This window comes from Dermacentor andersoni, chromosome 8, assembly GCF_023375885.2.
Source record: "Dermacentor andersoni chromosome 8, qqDerAnde1_hic_scaffold, whole genome shotgun sequence".
Classification (NCBI taxonomy): Eukaryota; Metazoa; Arthropoda; class Arachnida; order Ixodida; family Ixodidae; genus Dermacentor; species Dermacentor andersoni.
This window is the reverse complement of record NC_092821.1, coordinates 122,902,089-122,925,393: the sequence shown is the minus strand read 5'-3', so window position 1 is coordinate 122,925,393 and position 23,305 is coordinate 122,902,089. Positions and strand designations below refer to the sequence as shown.

At 43.1% G+C, this 23,305-nt stretch overlaps 1 protein-coding gene and 1 long non-coding RNA gene across 4 annotated transcripts in view; one reads left to right on the top strand and one right to left on the bottom strand.

The window, feature by feature from the left end:
- Positions 1-20,635, top strand: part of LOC126529043 (large ribosomal subunit protein mL62-like) — a 31,355-nt gene extending 10,720 nt beyond the window's left edge. The window contains exons 1-6 of one of the 3 annotated variants that reach the window (XM_050176647.3): positions 12,612-13,519; positions 13,584-13,626; positions 16,571-16,630; positions 18,885-18,967; positions 19,420-19,592; positions 20,088-20,635. In XM_050176647.3, coding sequence (XP_050032604.1) covers positions 13,391-13,519; positions 13,584-13,626; positions 16,571-16,630; positions 18,885-18,967; positions 19,420-19,592; positions 20,088-20,175 — 576 coding nt within the window. In that variant the 5' untranslated portion in view covers positions 12,612-13,390 and the 3' untranslated portion in view covers positions 20,176-20,635. Of the gene's footprint in view, positions 1-12,611; positions 13,520-13,583; positions 13,627-16,570; positions 16,631-18,884; positions 18,968-19,419; positions 19,593-20,087 lie in introns of those variants that run through there. The other 2 variants (XM_055069566.2, XM_072289893.1) reach the window with 2 other exon arrangements.
- On the bottom strand, positions 2,744-8,094 carry LOC140219864 (uncharacterized). Its single transcript, XR_011896128.1, has 2 exons — positions 7,714-8,094; positions 2,744-4,679 (listed from the first exon to the last, which is right to left on the bottom strand). It is a non-coding gene; the product is annotated as an uncharacterized lncRNA (long non-coding RNA).
- Positions 20,636-23,305: the final 2,670 nt, after the last annotated feature.

The following is a 23,305-nucleotide window of genomic DNA, read 5'->3' as shown; positions in this document are numbered from 1 at the left end:
CTTTTTCTTGATTTCAACTAAGATGTCGTTTACCCGCGTTTGTTGCCTCACCCAATCTGCTCTTTTCTTATCCCTTAACGTTACACCCATCATTCTTCTTTCCATAGCTCGTTGCGTCGTTCTCAATTTCAGCAGAACCCTTTTCGTAAGCCTCCAGGTTTCTGCCCCATATGTGAGTACTGGTAACACACAGCTGTTGTACACTTTCCTTTTGAGGGATAGTGGCAACCTACTGTTCATGATTTGAGAATGCCTGCCAAACGCACCCCAACCCATTCTTATTCTTCTGGTTATTTCAGTCTCATGATCCGGATCCGTGGTCACTACCTGCCCTAAGTAGATGTATTCCCTTACCACTTCCAGTGTTTCGCTACCTATCGTAAACTGCTGTTCTCTTCCGAGACTGTTAAACAATACTTTAGTTTTCTGCAGATTAATTTTCAGACCCACCCTTCTGCTTTGTCTCTCTAGGTCAGTGAGCATGCATTGCAATTGGTCTCCTGAGTTACTCAGCAAGGCAATATCATCAGCGAATCGCAAGTTGCTAAGGTATTCTCCATCAACTTTTATCCCCAATTCTTCCCACTCCAGGCCTCTGAATACCTCTTGTAAACATGCTGTGAATAGCATTGGAGATATCGTATCTCCCTGTCTGACGCCTTTCTTTATAGGGATTTTGTTGCTTTCTTTGTGGAGGACTACGGTGGCTGTGGAGCCGCTATAGATATCTTCCAGTATTTTTACATATGGCTCAGCTACACCCTGATTCCGTAATGCCTCCATGACTGCTGAGGTTTCGACTGAATCAAACGCTTTCTCGTAATCAATGAAAGCTATATATAAGGGTTGGTTATATTCTGCACATTTCTCTATCACTTGATTGATAGTGTGAATATGGTCTATTGTTGAGTAGCCTTTACGGAATCCTGCCTGGTCCTTTGGTTGACAGAAGTCTAAGGTGTTCCTGATTCTATTTGCGATTACCTTAGTAAATACTTTGTAGGCAACGGACAGTAAGCTGATCGGTCTATAATTTTTCAAGTCTTTGGCGTCCCCTTTCTTATGGATTAGGATTATGTTAGCGTTCTTCCAAGATTCCGGTACGCTCGAGGTTATGAGGCATTGCGTATACAGGGTGGCCAGTTTCTCTAGAACAATCTGACCACCATCCTTCAACAAATCTGCTGTTACCTGATCCTCCCCAGCTGCCTTCCCCCTTTGCATAGCTCCTAAGGCTTTCTTCACTTCTTCTGGCGTTACCTGTGGGATTTCGAATTCCTCTAGGCTATTCTCTCTTCCACTATCGTCGTGGGTGCCACTGGTACTGTATAAATCTCTATAGAACTCCTCAGCCACTTGAACTATCTCGTCCATATTAGTAACGATATTGCCGGCTTTGTCTCTTAACGCACACATCTGATTCTTGCCTATTCCTAGTTTCTTCTTCACTGTTTTTAGGCTTCCTCCTTTCCTGAGAGCCTGTTCAATTCTATCCATATTATAGTTCCTGATGTCCGCTGTCTTACGCTTGTTGATTAACTTAGAAAGTTCTGCCAGTTCTATTCTAGCTGTAGGATTAGAGGCTTTCATACATTGGCGTTTCTTGATCGGATCTTTCGTCTCCTGCGATATATATATATATATATATATATATATATATATATATATATATATATATAGAAAACTATCAGTCATAGCTCTCGTAGTATAGCCCTCTGGGCCGTTTCCTTTTTTTTTTCGAAAGTAGTCCTATTAGGGTTATTATAATTACACGAAGGTACTTCGCCCTCATCAGCAGCAGTCCTTGGTATAGTTATTCTGGCGGCTAGCTTCCCACGCTATGCGTGCCGCCATCGCACCTGGTTAAGCTTTTCCTAGACGCTAGAGCTATGCGTTGTCCGCGCAACCTTGAGCGATCGGAAAGCACGTTTCCCCCTCTTGGCCGGCGGAGAAGGGATGCTTCGTTCCGGCCGCGAAGCTCTCCACATCTCTGTAAGGTGCCTTGTGGATGTCTCGCGCTGAAGATGCCCTCTCGGTGAGCGCATATTTCACCCCTCATCTTTTAAGAGGTTCAATACATACGAGCATTTGTCTAGCAAACCAGATTTTTTTCAAGGGAATTTTCCACGTCTCAGTAATTTCTCTCGTCGTATTCGAGTGCTGATTGCCGTGTTATAGTTTGTTAACGAAGCTTTCCCTCAAGTCTAAATATTTTAAGGCAGTTTTCCTAGCCTCTAAAGCCGCTCGAGTTCGCTCTTCTCCTTGAGCGGCCATTTTTCCTAGAAAGTATGCCTTCCAACTACTCGGAATCAGCAAAAACCGACTATCGCGGACAACATGAGTCTCTTTCCACGTAAGTGTGAGGCTCGGAGGAGGAGCTGTGGCGCTTGAAAGTAGCCTGGGGCCTGACGAACCAACCGACTGAGCTATCTTTCCGGGCAACATCGAAGGGTCACGAGTTCAAATCACCTGTTATGTTCCGTTTTTTTTTTTTTTTTTCCGCCCCTTTTTCTTTCTTTCTTTTTTTTTTTTTCTTTCTTTTTTTTTTTTTCTTTCTTTTAATGTACTTAGATTTAGGTGCACGTTAAAGAACCCCAAGTGGTCAAAATTTCCGGAGTCCTCCACTACGGCGCGCCTCATAATCAGAAAGTGGTTTTGGCACGTTAAACCCCATAATTTAATTTTTAATTTTTTTTGTCATCATATTTGCTCTAGATCTATTCGCAGAGCAACAGGAATGATGAAAATCGACCCATACAAACGAATTATCGCTCATAAAGAAATTCAAGATATACAAGAAAAACAAGAGCTAAGCTGAACCTCTGCTGGAATTTTAACTGCTCTAAATTCCACATTTCACTTTCCATGACTTCATGTGGTGACATAAACGAATAGCAGCAGGACATTAGCAAAAGTCGGCACGCCACAGTTGCCAAGTCTGCTCAGCCTAAGCATGGCGTACCCATGGCCTCCACGATCTGCTGGCTGAAGACAGATGGCATACATCCCACAACAGAATAGACAGATGCCCTTGTAACCACGCCACCACCAGAGAACAAGCAGCAGCTTCGTTCTTTGCTTGGAGCTACAGTAAATTCCTGCCTCTAGTGTCTGTGGTGGCCCATCCCTTGTTACAAAACATGGGTGTTGACAAATGCCGACCAAAGATCCTTTGATAACATCAAAGCTGTGACAATGTCAACAGAGGTCCAACAGAACAGCATAGTGACACATCTCGCCAACAAAGAAGGAAAAGTTTATTGCCGGAAAATATGATAGTGCCACACTGACAAATGCAGCTACATATAGTATGACCACTTCAGCTGCTGGCAAAATGTAGCAGCTGTGTAGCATTGGGAAAAGGGGTTCACTACCGTGAACAGCGGGAGGTGGCGCTGACATCAAGGCACACAAACGTGCTTATGTTCACCTGTGCATGCGCGTCAGAAAATCTAATTATCTCATTTGTGCGTCAGCATTTACTGCTCAAACATTTGATGCTGAAGGACGCAGGCAATTGATGACTTCTAGCTGGGCCAACATTTTGATAGTTTTTCATTAGATTTACTAGCCATAGAGGCTTGAAGTACGTGCTTGAAATAGTGGAAAAATAGTAGAAAGCTTCTGATAAATGTACTTTATTAAATCACCAAAAAAAGCTACATGATATTCAGTGGCGTTGAGATAGGGTAACATAAATATTTTGTTACATTGCTGGTTTCATAAATTGAGATTTGTTATTTCGAGGTTTGTCTGTATTCACATTGTTGCTATGTAGCAGCTTTAGAATGTGTGATGTTATATTTATTGGCTGTATGTGAATTTTTCTAACATCTGTGTGACTAATTCTTTCAGTATTGTTTTTTTGTTTTTGCATATGAACTTGTTCTGTAAGGCTCATGTATTCATTGCCTCTAGGTTCTGCTATGTATGGTGTTATCCTGCAGACCCTGATATTGTTCTATTTATGCTTCTTTTTTTCACAAATAGGTACTTGTTTTCAGCAATTGATTGTTTAAAGAGCTTATTTGGCATCAGAGCACCAAATAAATGCGTGTGTTTAATAAGTGTTCATTGTGTGTTCTTGTTATTTTAGTACTCTCATAACAGCATGCAATGCAGTGATTTTAGCATTTTATTGTATTCAGGCCTTCAGGAAAAGTTAAGTGATGGCCAGCAGCTAAGCCCAGTTGGTGGGGAGAGAGAGAGATATAGGCTTGTGAGAGTGAGGATGATATGATAGTGCTAGTATGCTCTGTCTGTGTATATTGTTTTATGCGAAAATTGCTGACATACAAGTCTGACAAGTGCCGCATCAAGCATTGCATGGTGTTTGCTATTTTGCCTTCTATTTCAATTTTACTGCATGTATGCATTTTACCAGTGCGCCAGTACAAAGGGTTTAACACTGTTCCTTAAAACGCTCATAAGCACTTATCATGATCACTTCCCAATATAAGTGGTTTTGCTGAGGAGAATACAGGGATACAAGCATAATTAAACAACGAGGGATGTGGGTAGGAATACTTTATTTACAGCAGACATTTTTTTTTGATGAACTGCTGTTATACTGCTAAAATCTGTGCTTTTAATAAAAGTACACTGCTCTGCTTCTTCACTCCATGCCAAGTGCCAGTATCCTGTACTAGGAAGTCGAACCAAGACATGGTATGTTCAGTCTGTGAAAATAAAAAAAGGAGTTTGAAATATTAAAGTGTAAAAAAAAGCACACTCAAGAAAATAAACACGGCACAAGAGCTAATCCAATAAATAAAATTTACCTTTGAGAGCAAAGATGGCACAGTTATGGCACAGTGAAAAAAGCCTTATTGCTCCAGCTTTCTTGTGTGTAAGAAAAGATGAAAGCGCATGTGTTCTGTCTCATTTTGTGTATGTCACCTTTTCACATACAAAACGATGCTTTTTTAATGTGCCCAATTGTCTTTGCAGATCAATTTCTCTGCTCACACCATAATACATACAGTTAAAGGCTGTAGTAATGCATAGTTTGAATGAATGTACTGTGCTGTTGAACGTGGCAATGTAAGTTAGGCTCATACACAGCAGATTCATTTGCTATATATATTTGCTCCTGATTGTAGGTCAAATTAAAAAAAAGAAGGTATGTAAATAAAAATGTTCCCTGATGAGCTATGCAGCATAAGTGCGCTCACATTTGGACAGAAGTCGACCGCAACTGCAGTGAACAAGAAGACAACTTATACAGCACTTAAAATCTAGGATCTAAATGTGCTAGAGATTTTTATTAAAGGATATTAAAGGTGACGTATATTTAAACAGGTCTCTGCTCAGACTGGTAATGCCATGCGTTGCCTAGTTTTATAAAATGTGCCCTACCACTGGTCTCCTAAGGTAAGGCTGCTGCCCAGTTGCAAGTGCAAATCGCTCAATTATGTCTAGGGCACACTTGAGCAAAAGGTAGACAGAAATTTACTGTGCTGCTGAGAATGTACTTGAGGTTTCAACAAAGCAGCTGACTGCTTTTCATGGACTGAAGCAAGAGAAGTGTGTTTGGGTCTAGGTGTGCACAGCTTGCAGTTGCTCATAGGTGCTATTTAAAATATTTTACCTACTTCAGCTAGTTCTTGGTTTCAGGCAAGAAATGTTAATGTATTCTGCATCCTTTCCGCTGTTAAATACTCATACCCAGGATACCACAGGTCTGTTTTCTGACACCTGATTTCAGAAAACTACCCTCTAAAAAAATCTTCAGAGTAACTCAAGAGGAAGCTTTTAGGTGGGCCGCTCCTATCTAAATACATGTAAAAGGATAATTCGTTTTTCTTGGCAACCAGTGCACCAAATTTTTTGAGGTTTGTTGCATTTAAAAGAAAAACTTAAAACCTAGTGACTGTAGGTTTCGAATTTTTTATTTAGGTCATCAACGTATTACTAAAAATTGACAAAAATAAAAAATTTTCAGAAAACGAAACTCAAGTTTACAACTCTAACTCAGCAATGAAAAATGATACAATTCTGTAAATTGCATCTAATAGTACATCTAAAGCAGACAAAATTGATATGTTACACATGAATCTAAAACAATTTAGTAATATGGAAGTACAGCTTTTGCAGAACCCTTGTAAACAACGTAACAAGTTCATGCAAGATATAACATGACATCGAATTTGTCCGCTTTTAATGATCTAATGGATGCTGTTTACAGAACTGCAATATCTGTTCTTAATGCAGAGCTATTAATTTGTAAACTTCATGCTTTAATTTTTTTTCAAACCTTCGAATTTTTAATAAACCTTTCAAGAAATTTCAGGCCCTAAATTGATATTCCACTTCCAGCAGTCACTAGAATTTAACTTTCTCTCTCAAGTGCAACAAATTTCATTAAATTCAGTCCAGGGGTTATCTAAGAACGTTTTTACATTTTACATATATTTGAATACATTTGAAGCGTCAGAGTTGAGCCCGAGCTAATGCTTCCTCTTAACCCTAACCTCTCTTCAGAAAAGCCATCACAGCGGTCATTGAACACTAATTACACAGCGACTCCGTGTGATGTGATGTTATGCATGTCGGCACCTTTCAATGTAGAGGAAAATTTAATAATGGCAGTATGAAAGATGCGCAACAAAGCAAAAGGATGAAACATCACACATGCTGCCATCAATGTTCATGTCTTCATTTACATGTGGATGTTTTTAGCAGTGAATATGTCCTCATTATACCTAGTGCCATATCACAAAAGCGAAGGGCTAAGGTCTTTGTATTTTAAACTGACAAATGTGCTTTAGTATGTTTCTCCACAATACACAATGTTTTCCAGAGATATGCTAATAGCGGCAAGGGTGAACCTGTCACCTAGGGCCTCGGCTAACTACGGAAGACGTGTCCTGCAGTGAGGCATCTTCTGTATTGTAATGCATATTGATAGTGACAAGAGCTAACCATGGCATGTATAGCTTTAGCCAACAAAAGTTGTCAAAACATTATCCTTCCACAATAATCTAATTTGTTGACTAGAACATTATGTTCATCGCTGACTGAAACCCTACATTCCCGATCCTTTCCCATTATCGGCATGCTTCACTGCAATAAACAAATGTTGTGGTGATAATGGTGGTCGAATAGGCTTGCGCAAACGTTTCGACAAAGGAGCTTGCCTGCATCATGGCAACTGCTTTCCTTGGCAGTTATCATGTATATGAGTCTAGCCCACTCCTAACGTAAAAGTAGCTGGTAAGACCTCTGCCAAGCGACGTACCTACAAGCATTTGGTAGTGGCTGGTAGAGGAGTAAGAGTCTGAAAAGTTGCGAAATTCGGTTTTGTAAAGTTAGCTTCGCCGATGCACAAGTATGCTATGCGATTAGACATACAGAATGTCTTGCGGTGAAGCATAGCAAGGGTAGATGCAAAGCAGCTTCTTGAGAGGTGTGCTGATCTCACGGCTAGTTACGAAATTCCAAGGGTGCGAGGACACTTATTAGGCGCCTCGGCGCGTGCAATGTGACAGGAGACGGCGGGTGCGCGTGTGCATCATTAAGGAACATATACTAATAGTATGTCTCGTGACAGTGGCCCCTATTGACTTTTGGCATGCTTCATTGCACTACTGCTGAGTATGCTTCACCGCTAACACACATCTTCTGCGGCGAAGCTGACTTTAGGAAGCCGATTCAACGTATCTCACGCGGTAGGTCCGCTTACCAGGCTTGGCGAAGTTTAACCACACTTACTGCATTAATTTCCTTTTTTTTAAACTTGCTTGTCACAGAGACCCTGCTTCACGCAGTAGCAGGGTGATGCCACGTCATTTAACTGCGTAAGGAAAGCGTGTATGCAGCAGGCACGGCGGCACCGGCTGTTGTTGGGAAACTTGGAGATGCTCCTCCGCGCTGTGATGCCATTTGTCTTAATAAAGAGAATGCAGGTGATGATTAAATTAGCTGCAACAAAGCTGTAAAAAAGCAGTAGCAAAGCTGTTCTAAGACCACCTCACTGGAGCGAGACGGTCTTAGAAAAGAAACGTAGTTTACACGCACGTCATGGATATACGAGGGCTTCTGGGATACGCGCCGCCATCTTCAGGTACTGAGCGGAACCGCGGGGGCAGAGTGCTAAGCTACAAGAAACTATGACGCCGCTAAAGTGTTCTAGTTCACTATAACGCCGCGTTTCGACGCGTACATAGTTGCTATACTTTTGGTCATATTAACTCTACAATGGATGCGTACGAGCCATGCCGCACCGTCTGCGCAAGCGTACGTGTGGTCTGGGCTTTAAAGCTCACGGGTCATACCTTGTAGCCTGTACCAGGGTATTTGCACCGTCATTTGCTGAGAACGTTTCTAGTATGGTTGCGCGTACGAGAAGTTATCACGAACGATATTGGGGGCGAGCTCCACCACTGAAAAAGCTGGCGCCACCGTCGGCGTGACGTGGCATGAGGGATCACGTGGACATACACATCGGCCGCGCCGGCTGCTTCGGAAGCGCCGAAGCGGACTGAAAGCGAAAGTTTAATGTCCCACCTGTCTGCTTGACAACATTTTAAAGCACTCTAATAGGTAGTGGCTGCCTTTGGAAGCTTGCAGCATGGTAGGCTATTGCTCGGTGCCGCAGTGCCGAATGCACGCAACGGAGCCCGGTATGAGCACACGTAGCCGCAGGACAAGCTGCGTGAAGCTTAATTCGCTCGCGAAACTTAGAACCGGCAGACAGTCGTCGGCTACAACTCAGGCATGCAGCAAGCACAGACGTGAGGAAGATTTCTGCTGGTGCCGGGATTGCGATGTTCGGTGAGTATACAGAAAACGCGCACTGAGACAGACGCTCGCCCGTTGCCCGGCTAATGTTGTGACGGTTTGGTCTATGAACTTGTTGATGCTAGATACTGGCAAGTTCACTGGAACGGAAAGGGAGCGGTAAGACGCACATTAAAAAAAGGCATGGCATATGGTCATGTTTGTGTTATGAATTAATGCACTGGATTACGAAAAAGAAGCAGAGGGAAATCGCACGCTGAGAAGACCGATAAACACACAGTGCGACGCAAATTGAGAAATAATACTGAAATGTCCAGGAATTTAGAAGACAAAAACACATTGAATCGTCGCGACGGCATATCACAGTCGCCGTCTACGCGTCGAAGTCTATAACGAAATTATTTTTCAGCAGTTAATTCCGATAGCGTCCGCGCAACAGTGGTTGCTAGTGTACTGTAATATGCTCATATGCAGCGGCCTAAAGCTCACGGCATGGTGCGAAAACGCGTTCACAGCGAAAGCGAAACATTGTTCGCGGACATGCATGCAGACGCGCAGTCGGTCACTGCGGTCCCGTGCGATCGCTGCATTCTGTTGTGCTCCATTTGGTTATACAGAGAGCTCACTATCAGAACATAACGCACATAATTTGCTCTCAGCAACTGCGGACGTTTCGCGCACGAAGCCGGTTCGGGAGACTCCATCGCGGCGGCCGCGCGCAGTGGAGTTCACTGTACGTATTCGGTAGAGACTGCGTGTGTAAACGATTCTATGCTTTCAATTTGCCCAAGAATATTATTTCGACAGTAAAAAACTTCCCTCGTTTTCATAGTACTTACAGAAATGTCCAGGAGGGCTGCCACGTGGTGTTTTTATTGAGCGCCGTAAGCGAAACCTGTGAGGAGTGCGCCGCGTGATCCCTCATACTACGCAAGGAAGGCGCTTCCGACAGCTGGTGATGCGCTGCTCCGCACGGATGGATGGATGGATGTTATGAGCGTCCCCTTTGGAACGGGGTGGTGGCTTGCGCCACCAAGCTCTTGCTACTATGCTGCCTAATATCCACGGATGGATGGATGGATGGATGTATGTTATGAGCGTCCCCTTTGGAACGGGGCGGTGGCCTGCGCCACCAAGCTCTTGCTACTATGCTGCCTAATATACTACCTAGGTTAACCCATTAAAAAAAAAAAAAAAAACCCACTATGAACTACCACGTCCAAATTTTCTGATACCCTATTGCGAACTGTGCTTTTGTACGTCTCCGTCTTTTGTCGTTTCCCTACTTTTCTTCCACCAATCCTCCAATCGCCTCTTACTGATGTCTATTGCGGACACGGAGGAAGGAAACTAAGGAGAGGCCCTACCCCCTCCGCGCGCTAGGAGAAAAGTGTGGCGGAAATGACGTAGTAGGTTCTCATTTTTTTGCTGCTTTTTTATTTTTTTTTGTTGCATGGCCACGCCTTTTGGGCCACAATGGCGGCGTTGTTATGGTTTTGAGCGCTCACACGTGTTGCTCTGGTAGGTTTCGGGCCGTGGCAAAGGCACTGAGTGGGCGGGTTTGCGTTAGTGTCTTGTCTTGTCGTGTCTTGTTGCGCTGTGTTACCTGCACCGTGCTCTGCCAGATGTGGCGCGAGCGCGCGCGCTCCGCGCGCGACACCACGCGCAGCGTGGCGTGGTTTCACGAAAGATGTCAACAAGAGAGGAGGGTGGCCCAAAAGGCGGAGCATCGCCATGAGCAACGCCAAATTCCGGCTTCACTTTTGCTTCACAAAGAGTGACGTCAGCGCCTCTCCTTAGTTTCCTTCCTCCGTGATTGCGGACCTGTTTGCTTTACCACTGCTCCCGCCGAACCCAAGGGCTTCAAGGAGGCCAGTGGTGCCTAAATCGACCGCTGGATAGACGTCTTCACATTCTAATAAAATATGCTCCGTCGTTTCCCTAGCTTTACCGCAGCAAGCACATGCTTCTTCTTCCTTCTTATATCTCGCTTTATAGGTGCGTGTTCTAAGGCATCCCGATCTCGCTTCGAAAAGTAATGAGCTTCCCTTTGAGTTATCATAAATGGTTTCTTTCCTAATTTCGTTTTTTCCCCTTAAGTAGTTACTCATGGCAGGTTTCTTTTCCATTGCCGCCACCCATGAGATTAATTCAGCCTCTCTGACTTTCCGCTTGACCTTCTTTGTTGCTGTGTTGCCCACCCCACAGGCCGCACGTTTGCCATCGAGGGCGCGCCCGTGCGGCCGTCCACGCCGACACTGTCGCGAGTCTTCCCGCGGCTGCACAGTTTGTATAGGTGTTCTGTGGCTGCACTTTCTCTACACGCAGAAGCGGCGGCGGCGCGGACGTCTGATGTGACGTCTGATGTGAAAGCAGTTGAAAAAACTTTAAAAGATAGACGAATACCAGACAGTTGGCGACAAAGTAGAATGAATTTAATTTATAAAGGTAAGGGGGAGAAAGACAGAATTCACTCGTATAGACCGTTGACCATTACATCGGTAATATACAGGCTAGCAATGCAGGCAGTGAAATTAAAGCTTCAAGCATGGGCAGAAAATAATGGCATTTTGGGAGAGCTTCAGAATGGCTTTAGAATAGGTAGGCGTTTGGATGATAACTTGTTTGTTCTTACTCAGTGTATTGAAATATCAAAAGCAGAAAGCAGACCGTTGTATGTAGCCTTTTTGGACATTACAGGAGCATACGACAACGTAGACCGCAGCATTTTGTGGGATATTCTGGAAGGGGAAGGCTTAGGTAACGATTGTATACAGCTCTTGAGAGAGATTTACCTAGAAAATACTGTTTGCGTTGAATGGGAAGGGATGAGGAGCGCGGAGAAAGTTCATATCAACAAGGGACTGAGGCAGGGGTGCCCTTTATCCCCGCTGCTGTTTATGATGTACATGGTGAGGATGGAGAGGGCGCTAGAAGGAAGTAATATCGGGTTTAATCTCTCATACAAACAGGCAGGTACAGTAATAGAGCAGCAACTCCCAGGTTTATTTTATGCGGACGACATTGTGTTGCTCGCAAACAAGCAAAGTGATTTGCAACGTCTGGCTAATATCTGTGGACAGGAAGGCAACAAGTTAGGTTTGAAATTTAGTGTTAGAAAATCAGGTGTTATTGTATTCAATGAAAACAGTGAACAGACAGTGGAGATACAGGGCCAAGAAATACCTCGGGTAACAGAATATAAATACCTTGGTATATGGATAAACGAAGGCAACGGATATATGGAAACACAGGAAAAAACCATAACAGTCAAGGGGAAGAGAAATGCAGCCATAATGAAGCACAGAGCGCTATGGGGATACAATAGGTACGAGGTCCTCCGAGGTATGTGGAAAGGGGTAATGGTTCCAGGACTTACTTTTGGAAATGCGGTTGTTTGCTTTAAATCAGGGGTACAATCAGGACTCGACGGGAACCAAAGGTCAGTGGGTCGCCTCGCATTGGGCGCTCACGGGAAGACTACAAATGAAGCTGTGCAAGGGGATATGGGCTGGACTAGTTTTGAAGTGAGGGAAGCCCGCAGTAAAATTGAGTACGAAGAACGGCTGAGGAATATGGAGGAAAGTAAATGGGCTGGGAGAGTGTTCAGGTATCTGTACAGGCAAAACATTGATTCACAGTGGAGGAAAAGAACTAGGAAGCTTACCAGCAAGTATGCGGCCTGTGGGGTGGGCAACACAGCAACAAAGAAGGTCAAGCGGAAAGTCAGAGAGGCTGAATTAATCTCATGGGTGGCGGCAATGGAAAAGAAACCTGCCATGAGTAACTACTTAAGGGGAAAAAACGAAATTAGGAAAGAAACCATTTATGATAACTCAAAGGGAAGCTCATTACTTTTCGAAGCGAGATCGGGATGCCTTAGAACACGCACCTATAAAGCGAGATATAAGAATGAAGAAGAAACATGTGCTTGCTGCGGTAAAGCTAGGGAAACGACGGAACATATTTTATTAGAATGTGAGGACGTCTACCCAGCGGTCGATTTAGGCACCACTGGCCTCCTTGAAGCCCTTGGGTTCAGCGGGAGCAGTGGTAAAGCAAACAGGTCCGCAATAGACATCAGTAAGAGGCGATTGGAGGATTGGTGGAAGAAAAGTAGGGAAACGACAAAAGACGGAGACGTACAAAAGCACAGTTCGCAATAGGGTATCAGAAAATTTGGACGTGGTAGTTCATAGTGGTTTTTTTTTTTTTTTTTTTTTTTAATTGGTGAACATAGGTAGGATATTAGGCAGCATAGTAGTAAGAGCTTGGTGGCGCAAGCCACCGCCCCGTTCCAAAGGGGACGCTCATAACATCCATCCATCCATCCATCCGTGATCTGCAAGTGCATGCCGCCTAGTGATCTTGCTCGCTGTGCTCCTTTCTTGCCTTCGTTCTTTTCGATGACAACGATCATACGTAAGAAAAATGTGAACACATGACAGCCTCTCCTAGCATTGACTACTATTTAATGCATAGACCGCGGAAGATTCCGAGGCAGTTGGGCAGTTGCCGGAGACGTTGTAGCTAGCCGTGGCATGTGCATGGTCATTGAACTTGAGCGCGGGTTTGCATTTTCTTGTCGCGCAAATGTTGCTTGTCACTTTATTCGTGCTGTGAATAAACACTCCGTCATTGACGTGCGATGTTAGCGTGCGCTTATGTGGCTCGACGACTGGTTTCGTGTGATCGTGCCGTCGGCGCCTTGATGTGTCGCGCTCGATGTCTATCAAGTGACCGGCATACGGGTGAACCAACGGCGAACGACCGGCAGGTAACTAGTGGTAGTCATTAACTTGACTCGGATTTTATGTGGTGTGCGACTACTCTCTCGACAGGTGTGCGGCGATGAAAGCACGTTCCAGGGGCACATACCTGAAGGTGAGATGCCACAAGAAAGAGTAGGAAAGTGCATTATAGCGCGTTCTGGAAAGGTGGCGTTCTGCCGGGTGTCGGCTAGAACTGTGTGGGAAAGCACCCCGCAGATTTCTTAGAACTGCAAGAAGTTTTATGACGCTAGGATTCATGTTAGTCATTCCGATACGTTCGTGCAACGATTCGTGCAACCAGTCTAGAGGAGGCACTGACATGACGTACGATCGCAAAGTCTGTTTTGCTCGTCTCCAGGCCATCCTTAAGCGCTGAACGTTGTTCTACAGTGTGTCTTGGCGTATTCTGCGTAATACATTTCCTTTGAATATTAACTGTCCATCAGTATTGCGTTCTGCGGCCTTATCATAAAATTTATTGTGTAGAATTTACTTGAATGCTTGTTTTCTTTCTTTTAATGATTTTCAATGCGTCGTTTGCTCCTCAAAGAAGTTCAATAAGTTACACATTGTGTACGTGACACCAGTGTGCAAACGTAGGTTGTGAAATGGACTGAACAGTGGATGATCACTATATATCTAGTGATTGTGTGCATCTACCATGCCCTCGGAACATAGGTAGACCGTTAGGTACAGCAAGTTTGCTGGGTGTCTTTCGAGTCCCGTGATTCGCACAAGAATGCCGAAAGTCAACAGACAACAAATATTCAGACGAATTCATTCAACTGTATAACATCATTCATAGGTTTCTGCTTTCAAAAAACACTATTTTGGTCATATGACCAGCTTGTTTAGATTAATTAGCCTGTTTAGATTAATTTTAAGCATATAATTACTATGTGTCTTCGTTACTACTGTAGACTACAATGTTTCTTATAAACTGTTGGTATCCACTTTTATGGAAGTACCACAAGCTGGAAAAGTTTGATGCTGCTTGTTTTGAGAAATCGGTGGAAATTGCCAAGGACACTAGACATTCTACCTAGCCATGTCAGTATTTATGCACTCTGACCTATTTCACACTGTATTGTGCTGTGCTTGCTTACTAACATGCAAATAACTAAACAGACTCTAGCACCCCTAATTAAGATTACTGCAAGCAGCTGTTGAACACAAGACACTCAAAATTATCTTTCTGCCCTCTTTTCCCTTCATTTGCCAAGTGACGTTTCAAGCCTACATTATATCCAATGCGAGTGAGAAGGTGACAGTTCCCACCCATCAGCATAGGTCAGTGAACTCGCTCATAAGCACAGGTTGGCAAAGGAAACAAAGATCAACTTGTGAATGGAATAAACGATAGCGGAAACTTCAACCAGGAATGAAAGGAAGACAGAGACACAGGACAGGCACTGCTTCTTTCCATCCCTTTTGAAGTTTGAGCTTTCCTTTATTCCATTCATAATGAACCATTTGATTAGCCCAGCAGCACATTTTGTTAAGGAAAGGTAAACTTACTCATTAAATATATTTTGGCTTGGGGCTTACTGAGACTCGTGTCATCAAAGTAGGACTCGACCAAGCTTATTGATCATGGGCCAAAGTCAGACCCTGCCAAACTCAAACTCGCAAAAATAAGACTTTGGCAGGTTCACTCTGACTCTTGGACTCAGCAACTTTTTTTGCTACGGCCAATCATGATCTTTATCCATATCCCACGCCCTCTCTTCACTTCACACAAGTATATGCGAGACATATTTTATGATGCCTAACCCCTTCGGGTGACAGTTAATTCTGTCCATTGAAAATTTAGTTTCACCACATTTCCATGCATATTAAAAATCGTGAAACATGCACAGTTGCACAATGTGTAAATATTTTTCACTTCTTCAGTGAGTTCCGTCAAGTTTTCAGTATCAGTAAGTTTCGTCAGTTTCAGTAAGTGGCTGGACACCTGTCCAGCCACTTAAGAAATGTGCATGATGTAAAACACCGAAGAATAATGAAAGACGTGAACCAACCCACTACACGATGGCATACTACACCGAAATTATACACCCGGCTCTCTGCCTTCCAACTTGTTTTACTGAAACACTTTACTCATGTTATTCAAACTTGCAGCACCGATCCAAAATGAAGTGTTTGAAGATGTATGCAACATGTTTTCAATGTTATTTTCATCAGTGTTCTTACTTTCGATGCACTATTTTGGCTTGCACACAGTGCCTGAAGGGGCTAATTTTGCTCATTCTGGGCATTTTTTGACGTTGGAGTACGATTTACTGGTGCCAGTATTATCTGTCCCCTGGTGCAAAGCAGATCACTCTGCTTGAAGCTGCATGATTGTTGCTTCACACTCAGGTGTAACTGCTTGGATGTCTTTTTTACGTTGCATTGTGTCATTCAATCCTTAAAAACTGTAATGAGCAAGGCCAGCCCATTTTCGTGCTAATAACTGCTGTTAGCAGTAGAATGTCAAGCTTACTGTGCTTTCACGCAATATTTGTTGAAGCACTGCTAGTTCGTAAACATTGCCTTGCATTGCATATTTTTTAAGATTGTGAGAACATGTACACCAGGAAACATATTCTTGGATGGTCACTTTTGAAGGTATCACTTTCGGCCTGTGCTGATTGGCTGGTTGGGCAAATCCGCTTGAATCATACAACGCTCTGCGTACTATCTAATGCGAAAGTGGTAGTATCACCGAAAGTGATCGTCCAAGAATATGTCTCCTTGTATGCACCACTTCATCCATATTATGAAGGCTTCATTGTTGCCATTGTTATGTCTTACTTTGTCTAAAGTCAATTAAAGTGTTTATAGGTTCACTATAACAATCTCATAATTTGCATAGCAAGCTCATTTTAAGGCTTTTCTATGTCATTGGGGTGCGCACTTTGTCTTGTTTATCAACTCGGTGATGACAGTACTCTGAAATAAATAGCTGAAGAGACAATAGCTAGCATTTGGCTAGAGCACAGGACTTGTGACTGAAAACCTTAGTGTCCCTATGTCAAAATTGAGTTCCACCTCATTCTGGGTATTCCTTCTAGGAGAACTGGAGATCTCCTATAGCCGGAGCAGTGGACCAGGTGGTCAGAATGTCAACAAAGGTAAGTGACTTATTGAACCATGCTAATGGCTCGGAGAGAATTCTGGAGCAAATTTAGTGTGAGGTACACCTGACTGACTAATAGGTGAAAATATGTGCACACAATGAAGTTAGCCAAGCATATGTTTTCGAACGCCCCACACATGGCTTATATGGGAAATGGCACAGGCAACTATGTACCTAAAAGAAATGTGGGAACACTTTTAGTAACTTTCCATTGCTTAAAAGCACATTGGCTGTTAAAGTGTAAACCTAAAGTAGTGGGCAATCTAGTAAAGGCCCAATCGCAGGAGCCAGAAATGTTCAATTGTATGACGAATACTAGCTCAACTTGCATGGATTGGCATTCTTGACAATGATCAAGTCACAACGATTTTTTAAACCTGAACAACTTAAACAGGTGAACAGATTAAACAGAAGATGGGTGATAAGATTACATGTGGAATCTTATAACTAGTTGTACTAATAACTGTAGCAGGCAGGTTTCCAACTATTAGGCAGCCATTTTTCAAGTGTGCCGTATTCTATACGAAATCTGCAACATTTCCTCATCCTAAAACCTGGCCCTCTAGCTGTTTAACTGCAAGAATAGTTGACCGTATGCACTTTACAATGCATCTATGCACAAGCAAGTTAAATAAAATTATGTCAACTCAATAAGTGACACTGCTTGTACAAGGGATGTTGCAAAGGACATGTAGAAGTGGAAGTTTACTGTTTCATTTACAATACAGAACATGAGGATTGATAGAAAAATGTTGACAAAGCTCTCACCTCGTGTAGCCTGAACAGGGATCAGCATTAGCTCACAGACCTATTGAACGATATCTCATGTGGCAAACTATATTGAGAAATGTGCAAGGTGTAAATCACATAGAAAACGGGTGTTATGTACATAAATAATGAAGGAGTACGAAACAGCACCCAATTAACAGTGAAAGGGCACCTACTGTATAATGGTGGACAACTTTCTGTGGCAATTAAGCGAAAGCTACAGGCATGCAACGCATGTGTGGCAGTGTTCCTGAATACTGTCCCACTCGTGCTTGTTTAAGCTCGAGAGCAGAACACGCAAATGTCTTACTTGATAAGCTAACTTAAATATTCACCTACATTAAAATAAAACAAATTGCACCACTCATTATGTTAGGATTCTTTTATTCTGCTTCTTTATTCTTTTGCATTTTGGCGAATCCAAAATCTTTGCGAGTAGCAGTTTACACTGATTCAGTATCTGCTCCGACATACTGAAAAAGCAAGCGCTGTCAAACTCTGCCAGATTACCTGGCATGGTAACACAGGCAGAAGCAGCTCTGCCCCGGTACCTTTCCCTCCATTTCCACAGAAACATGTTTGCGAGAGTAGTAGCATGCGAAGCAGTGCTAATGTATGCCGAACATTGGTCTACATCTGACCAACATTGGTATACACCAGACATAATTAGAACAGTGTTGGTCTGACGTGGGTCCCGCTCACAGTGATACTTGGAGTGGTAGGCAGCAGCGTCCGGACATTTTATTTTATGAGTAGGAATGTGCAGGTATTTATATTTGTTTATTTACACCTAGGGTTAGCTTGATGACAGCTCTCCTCTGCTATGACCTCCACAAATGCTAGAGCTCTTTGAGGTCCTTCTCTTTTCATTGCTTTGTTAATGAACAGGAGGAGGAGGAATAAATATTTTTTGGTGAGGGAAAAAAATGGCGGAAGGAAGCGGTGCAGGGTGGGTCCCTATTCCAAGACTCTAGTGGCCATCACGACCCGCCCAGCTTGATCCAAGTTGATGCCAGTTCATGATTACGGGCAGTGTAAAACCTCAAAGGCTGAGAGAAGAAAGAGTTCAAACATGACAGGTGCTGAACTTCAACTAAATTTTATTGACAGAAAATTTTGTCAATGAAATTTCGCTGAAGTTCAGCACTTGTTCGTCTTGAGATCATTCTTCTCTTGGTCCTTGGGGTGTTGTGTTGCCTGTAATCTTGGCTCAGTTACCATGAAATTGTTGATCGTTGTCATGAAAATATAATTAAAAATTATTTTCTTGTGTTAAAGCATTTTTTTTTTTACATGTTTTCTGTGTTGGAAAGTGTAAGCTGTAATTTGACGCAGAAGTTAGGTGCAGTTTGTAGCAGCGAAAAGAAGAAACACTGAAAATTTTGGTGCCCTACCTTTTGTTGAGAGATGCTATTCATTGAATATCTAAAGGTTATTGTGGTCTGTGGGAATTCTCTCTTCTTTGACTGCCCTGCATGCAGTGAACAGCAAGGTCGAGATTCGCCTCCATCTTGAGACGGCCACCTGGATACCTGCTGTCGGTCGGGAGCGACTAAAGACCCAGGTAACTGCGCACATACGAGCGGAATTTCCATGGTGCACACGCGCCAGGCACGTAGTCCTGTTAAAGGTTTACTGGGAGGATTTTATTTTGTTTGTATATAGCAGTAACTTGTAATCTCCATCAAATCATACATCCATTGTCTGCATGGTAAAGATGCTCAAGCCGCCATCATACCATTATTTCTCTACTCAAAACAACTTTTCTTTCTGCCCAATGGGCGATCAAGGAGCTTAGGAACTCTAAATTTCTCTCTGCTGCTGAGCTATGGGTAGCGCAGAATTTGTCTCGGAAGGCAAGCTTGAAAGGTACCCTCTGATGTTGATTCGAGATCAAATAAAAAAAATTGTCTGAACCCATTTAGAAGCAAACAATAATGTGGCGATGTTCCGGTAAGTCCTGTGCCTGCCGACGTGGCATTCTGTACCATGGCCACGCTCTGCTTGCCGTTTCAGTGGGGCCACCTAGTGAATCGTCGAGGGCAGCTTGTGCTCAACTGCGACGAGCAGCGCAGCCAGCTGGCCAACACACGCATCTGCCTCGATCGGTTGCGCTCCCTGGTGACCGAGGCCTGCCGCCCACCACCCTCCGGTCCCGACGAGGCCACACAACACTTGCACGAAAAGAGGTTGGCATTTGTGTGCTTTGACTGTGCAGTCAGAATGTAATGATAAATTACAGGAATTTACATCTCAAAGTCACAATGTGGCTATGAGTCATGCCGTACCAGATGGGCTCTGGATTAATTTTGACTATATGGGCCCCCAAAGCTCGGAACACAAGCAGAACACAAGCCGGCCAGTCGAGATAATGCGCAATACACTGGTCTAGTGGCTCCTGCACGAGGTAGGACATGCTTTATTCCCGCACTGGCCACACCAAAGCACGGCGAACGCTGCCAGCCATGCTAAACTAAACGATGCTAAACTGCAACCTGCAAAAATGTGAACTAAACGATGCTAAACTGTACAGGCGTCCACTTCGTGGCAGCGCAGCGTAACTGCCCCGTGCATGCCACGCGCCCCGTAACGCCAGACTAAATCAGCACCTTAAGGCATAATTAATGGTAGTTGACTGCTTCGGCCATGGAACCAGCTCTCACAAGGGTGGCGCTGTATTGCAGGCGGGCTCGAGCCTCGGCCCGAAGAGTGGAGGAGAAGCGGGCCAGGTCTCAGTGGCGGCGTTTCAAGGAGCCATCTCGTATCCTCTAGGCCGATGGATCGACACTGCAAATCGCTCATCTGACGAGACAATCCAATTGTGTGTAAAACTGCCTCTGTTGGGCAGTTTGCCTGCTGCCACTAGTCATGTTTGCATGTGTTTCAACATGCAGCTTTAATGCGCAGAAGTTTGCGTGGAAATATAGTTCCGTGGCACAACAGCCTACTTTTGTTGTAGCACGTTACCTGACTGCTGCTTCAGATCTGCTGAATGTGCAGCCAAACCTGTTGTCTGGCCAAATAGAGTGCTACAGCCGTTGCAGAGCTTGTACCACTGTAATGCCTCGGAGGTTGAGAGAGTGTTGTCCTCACTCTCCAGATAGTCACACGGCAGTGTATCACTTGCAGAGTGACATCAAAGCTTTTGACAAAGACAGGCCTCTGTGCCGCTATTTTAAAGGCTTTGAATAAAGGTGTATGCACACATGGTGCGCAGAGCTCCCAAACTGAATTTAAGTCTTTCCCTTATGCTCCTGTTCATTCTAAACCTGCTGAGTGGTCACTGCGATTGTTACATTACACAAGCATGTTGCATACTTCTTGTGCCTTCCAGCAACTTCATGCTGCGGCATAATAATTATTTGCTTAATCCTTGCATTTATCTCTTTTAACTGCACTGTCAGTTCAGTTATGCTTGTTGGGGCCATATTTTGTAATGATCCATCTAATGTCTCATATGCTGCAGCGCTCATGGAAAACTAGGGTGGACTGATAGAACAACACACACCATCAGTGCTGACTCACAACTGACCAGTTTATTAGATCATTTATGTATTTGTGCTTGTTAATACAAGCACAAATATACATGTGACATGAGTTGCCACAGCTCTCTGATTTGTACAAGCTTTTAATATTGTCTTCTGCAGAAACATAATTCCTTTGCTTTGAAAATCAATTGAAGTTTGGCTAACACTGTCTGCCTTTTCACTGCAAGTCTGTGTCTGTCCATCTTGTTCTCTCTATTTGTGCTGTTCTTTATCTGAAGTTAAGCATTACCAACTTAATTGCAATCTACTTGATTTTAATTTTCTGTTTCTTATTACCTATCACACTGAGTAGCTGATCATGGTGAATAAGAGTGGCGGCACCCTGGTCATTGGTGAAGGGTCAAATGAAGGAAAAATGAAACCCGTTTGTACAATATATGGGCCCTGAAGGTGTGTGAATTGTAGTTGGAGAAAAAATACAGAAGGTTGCATAACTGGTTGATGCAGGCCGAAATAGATAAAACTCTTGTTATTAAAATGACTTCCTCAAGTGTCTTCTACTCTTAAACAAAGAAAACAAAAAGAAAGCTTTTACAGCTTATTTCTGCAGCTGTAGCTGCTGTGCAACTGTTGGAGCTCACACTTTGTTGTAGCACATTTGTGTGCATGGGGGGTGCAAGGCATAAAAAGCCTAGCTTGGGAGTTACGGAAATGCAGACTGCACCTATTCTTTCTGTTCAGTCCATTGATACTTTTTGCCGCGAGGGGACAGGCATGTTTTGGTGATCATTGCGTGGTGTTTGGAGTCGTCTTTGGGACCAGAATTGAAGAAATGCAGGTCCTACTTGTAAAACTTGATCCAACATGAACTCTGCCAAAATGGTTGGTCAAAAATTTTTAGTGTGCCTGAAGTGCTGGATAGTCCACAGTGCATCTGAAAGTTGGCCAGATTTCTACTTGTAGAGTTGCCTTCCTTTTTTTACTTCTCTTTCATTGAAGAGATGAAATAACATCATCATCATCTTTTGTGTGAGCTACAAGGACAGCATGCAGAACATCAACTTTGACTTTATCTGTAATGTGTTTTACAAGACATGTAAAAGAACTTGCTCAACTACGGTAGCTCTAAATGGCACATATCACTAGCAAGAAATTTTGTTCTTTCTGCTATAGATGCTGATTATTGCAGTGAGACTAGTACAAATAGTGCTGCGCTTATGCAATGATTGGTCACAACATAGAGGTAGCGCAACGAAACAATCGTGATTGGTCACAGTACAGTATGGCACAGCAGTTCTTGAAAACATTAATAGTGCTTGCCTTTTGTACTATCAACAATATTCAAACCTTTGCTAATTTTCAAAAAGAAATTGATAATTAGTCTCAATATAACAATATGATATGACAATGAATGATATAACAATGAATCATTTAGATAATGATATAACAACATGTCATTTTTTAGATTGACACAAACATGTAATACAATTGTTGATGTTATGTTTTCTGTGCTAATTGCACATCACAACTGAGGTACTTGCGCATGAATATGAAAACGCCCTCATTTTACTGATTAGCTCGTGGCCATCGCCCACTGAAGAAGACGACACTGTCAAGGGATATTGAATGCATGATTAAAAAAGACACATCAAAGTCAGTGATTACTTGTTATGACAAGCACAAGCTCTTTTGATCACACTTGATTATACTTTCAAAACATGAAATGCTGACTGGCCCAGAATTTTGAGGCATGTTGATTGCTATGTCTCATATTGGCAGGCAGATACACTACTAAGAGCTGTTAATTGTCAGGGCTTCATTGCCATATTATCGCTCTTTTCTTAGAGCATGCACATGTATCTGCCAGCTGTTACAAACTTGTCACAGGACTTAGTTATACTTTAAAGCCAACTAAAATTGAAAGAAACTAAAGCAAGATAGCACTTATTGCTGAAAACCGACTATGCTGCAGTAGCTTTCACAAGTTCTTTCATTTAATTGGTAACAACTGCACGCTTACTTCGTGCCTTTCTTGACTCAATTTACACAAAAGGAAAGGCATCTGTTGTTTCACTTTCAACTTAAACTCAACCTGATGATAGTTTCGTGAAGCAACTAAGCTTAAATGCACAGTTTCTGTGGGAGGTGCTAATCATAGCTTCATTGTGTTGATCACTTAATTACAGGTGGCTTGACATAGTTATTAGATATCCCTATTGTTTAAGAACATTCTCAGCAACTCTGTCAGTATGCTGGAACATAATGCACATTATGCGTGCCATTCGAAGTAATGCTGTAGTCACTGTCATTCTGCTCTACAACAATAAATGCGATAACCACACCAATTTTTTTCAAATGCATGATGCCACACAAACCGCACAACATGTAAATCAACCTTTTAAGAACTTGTGCAT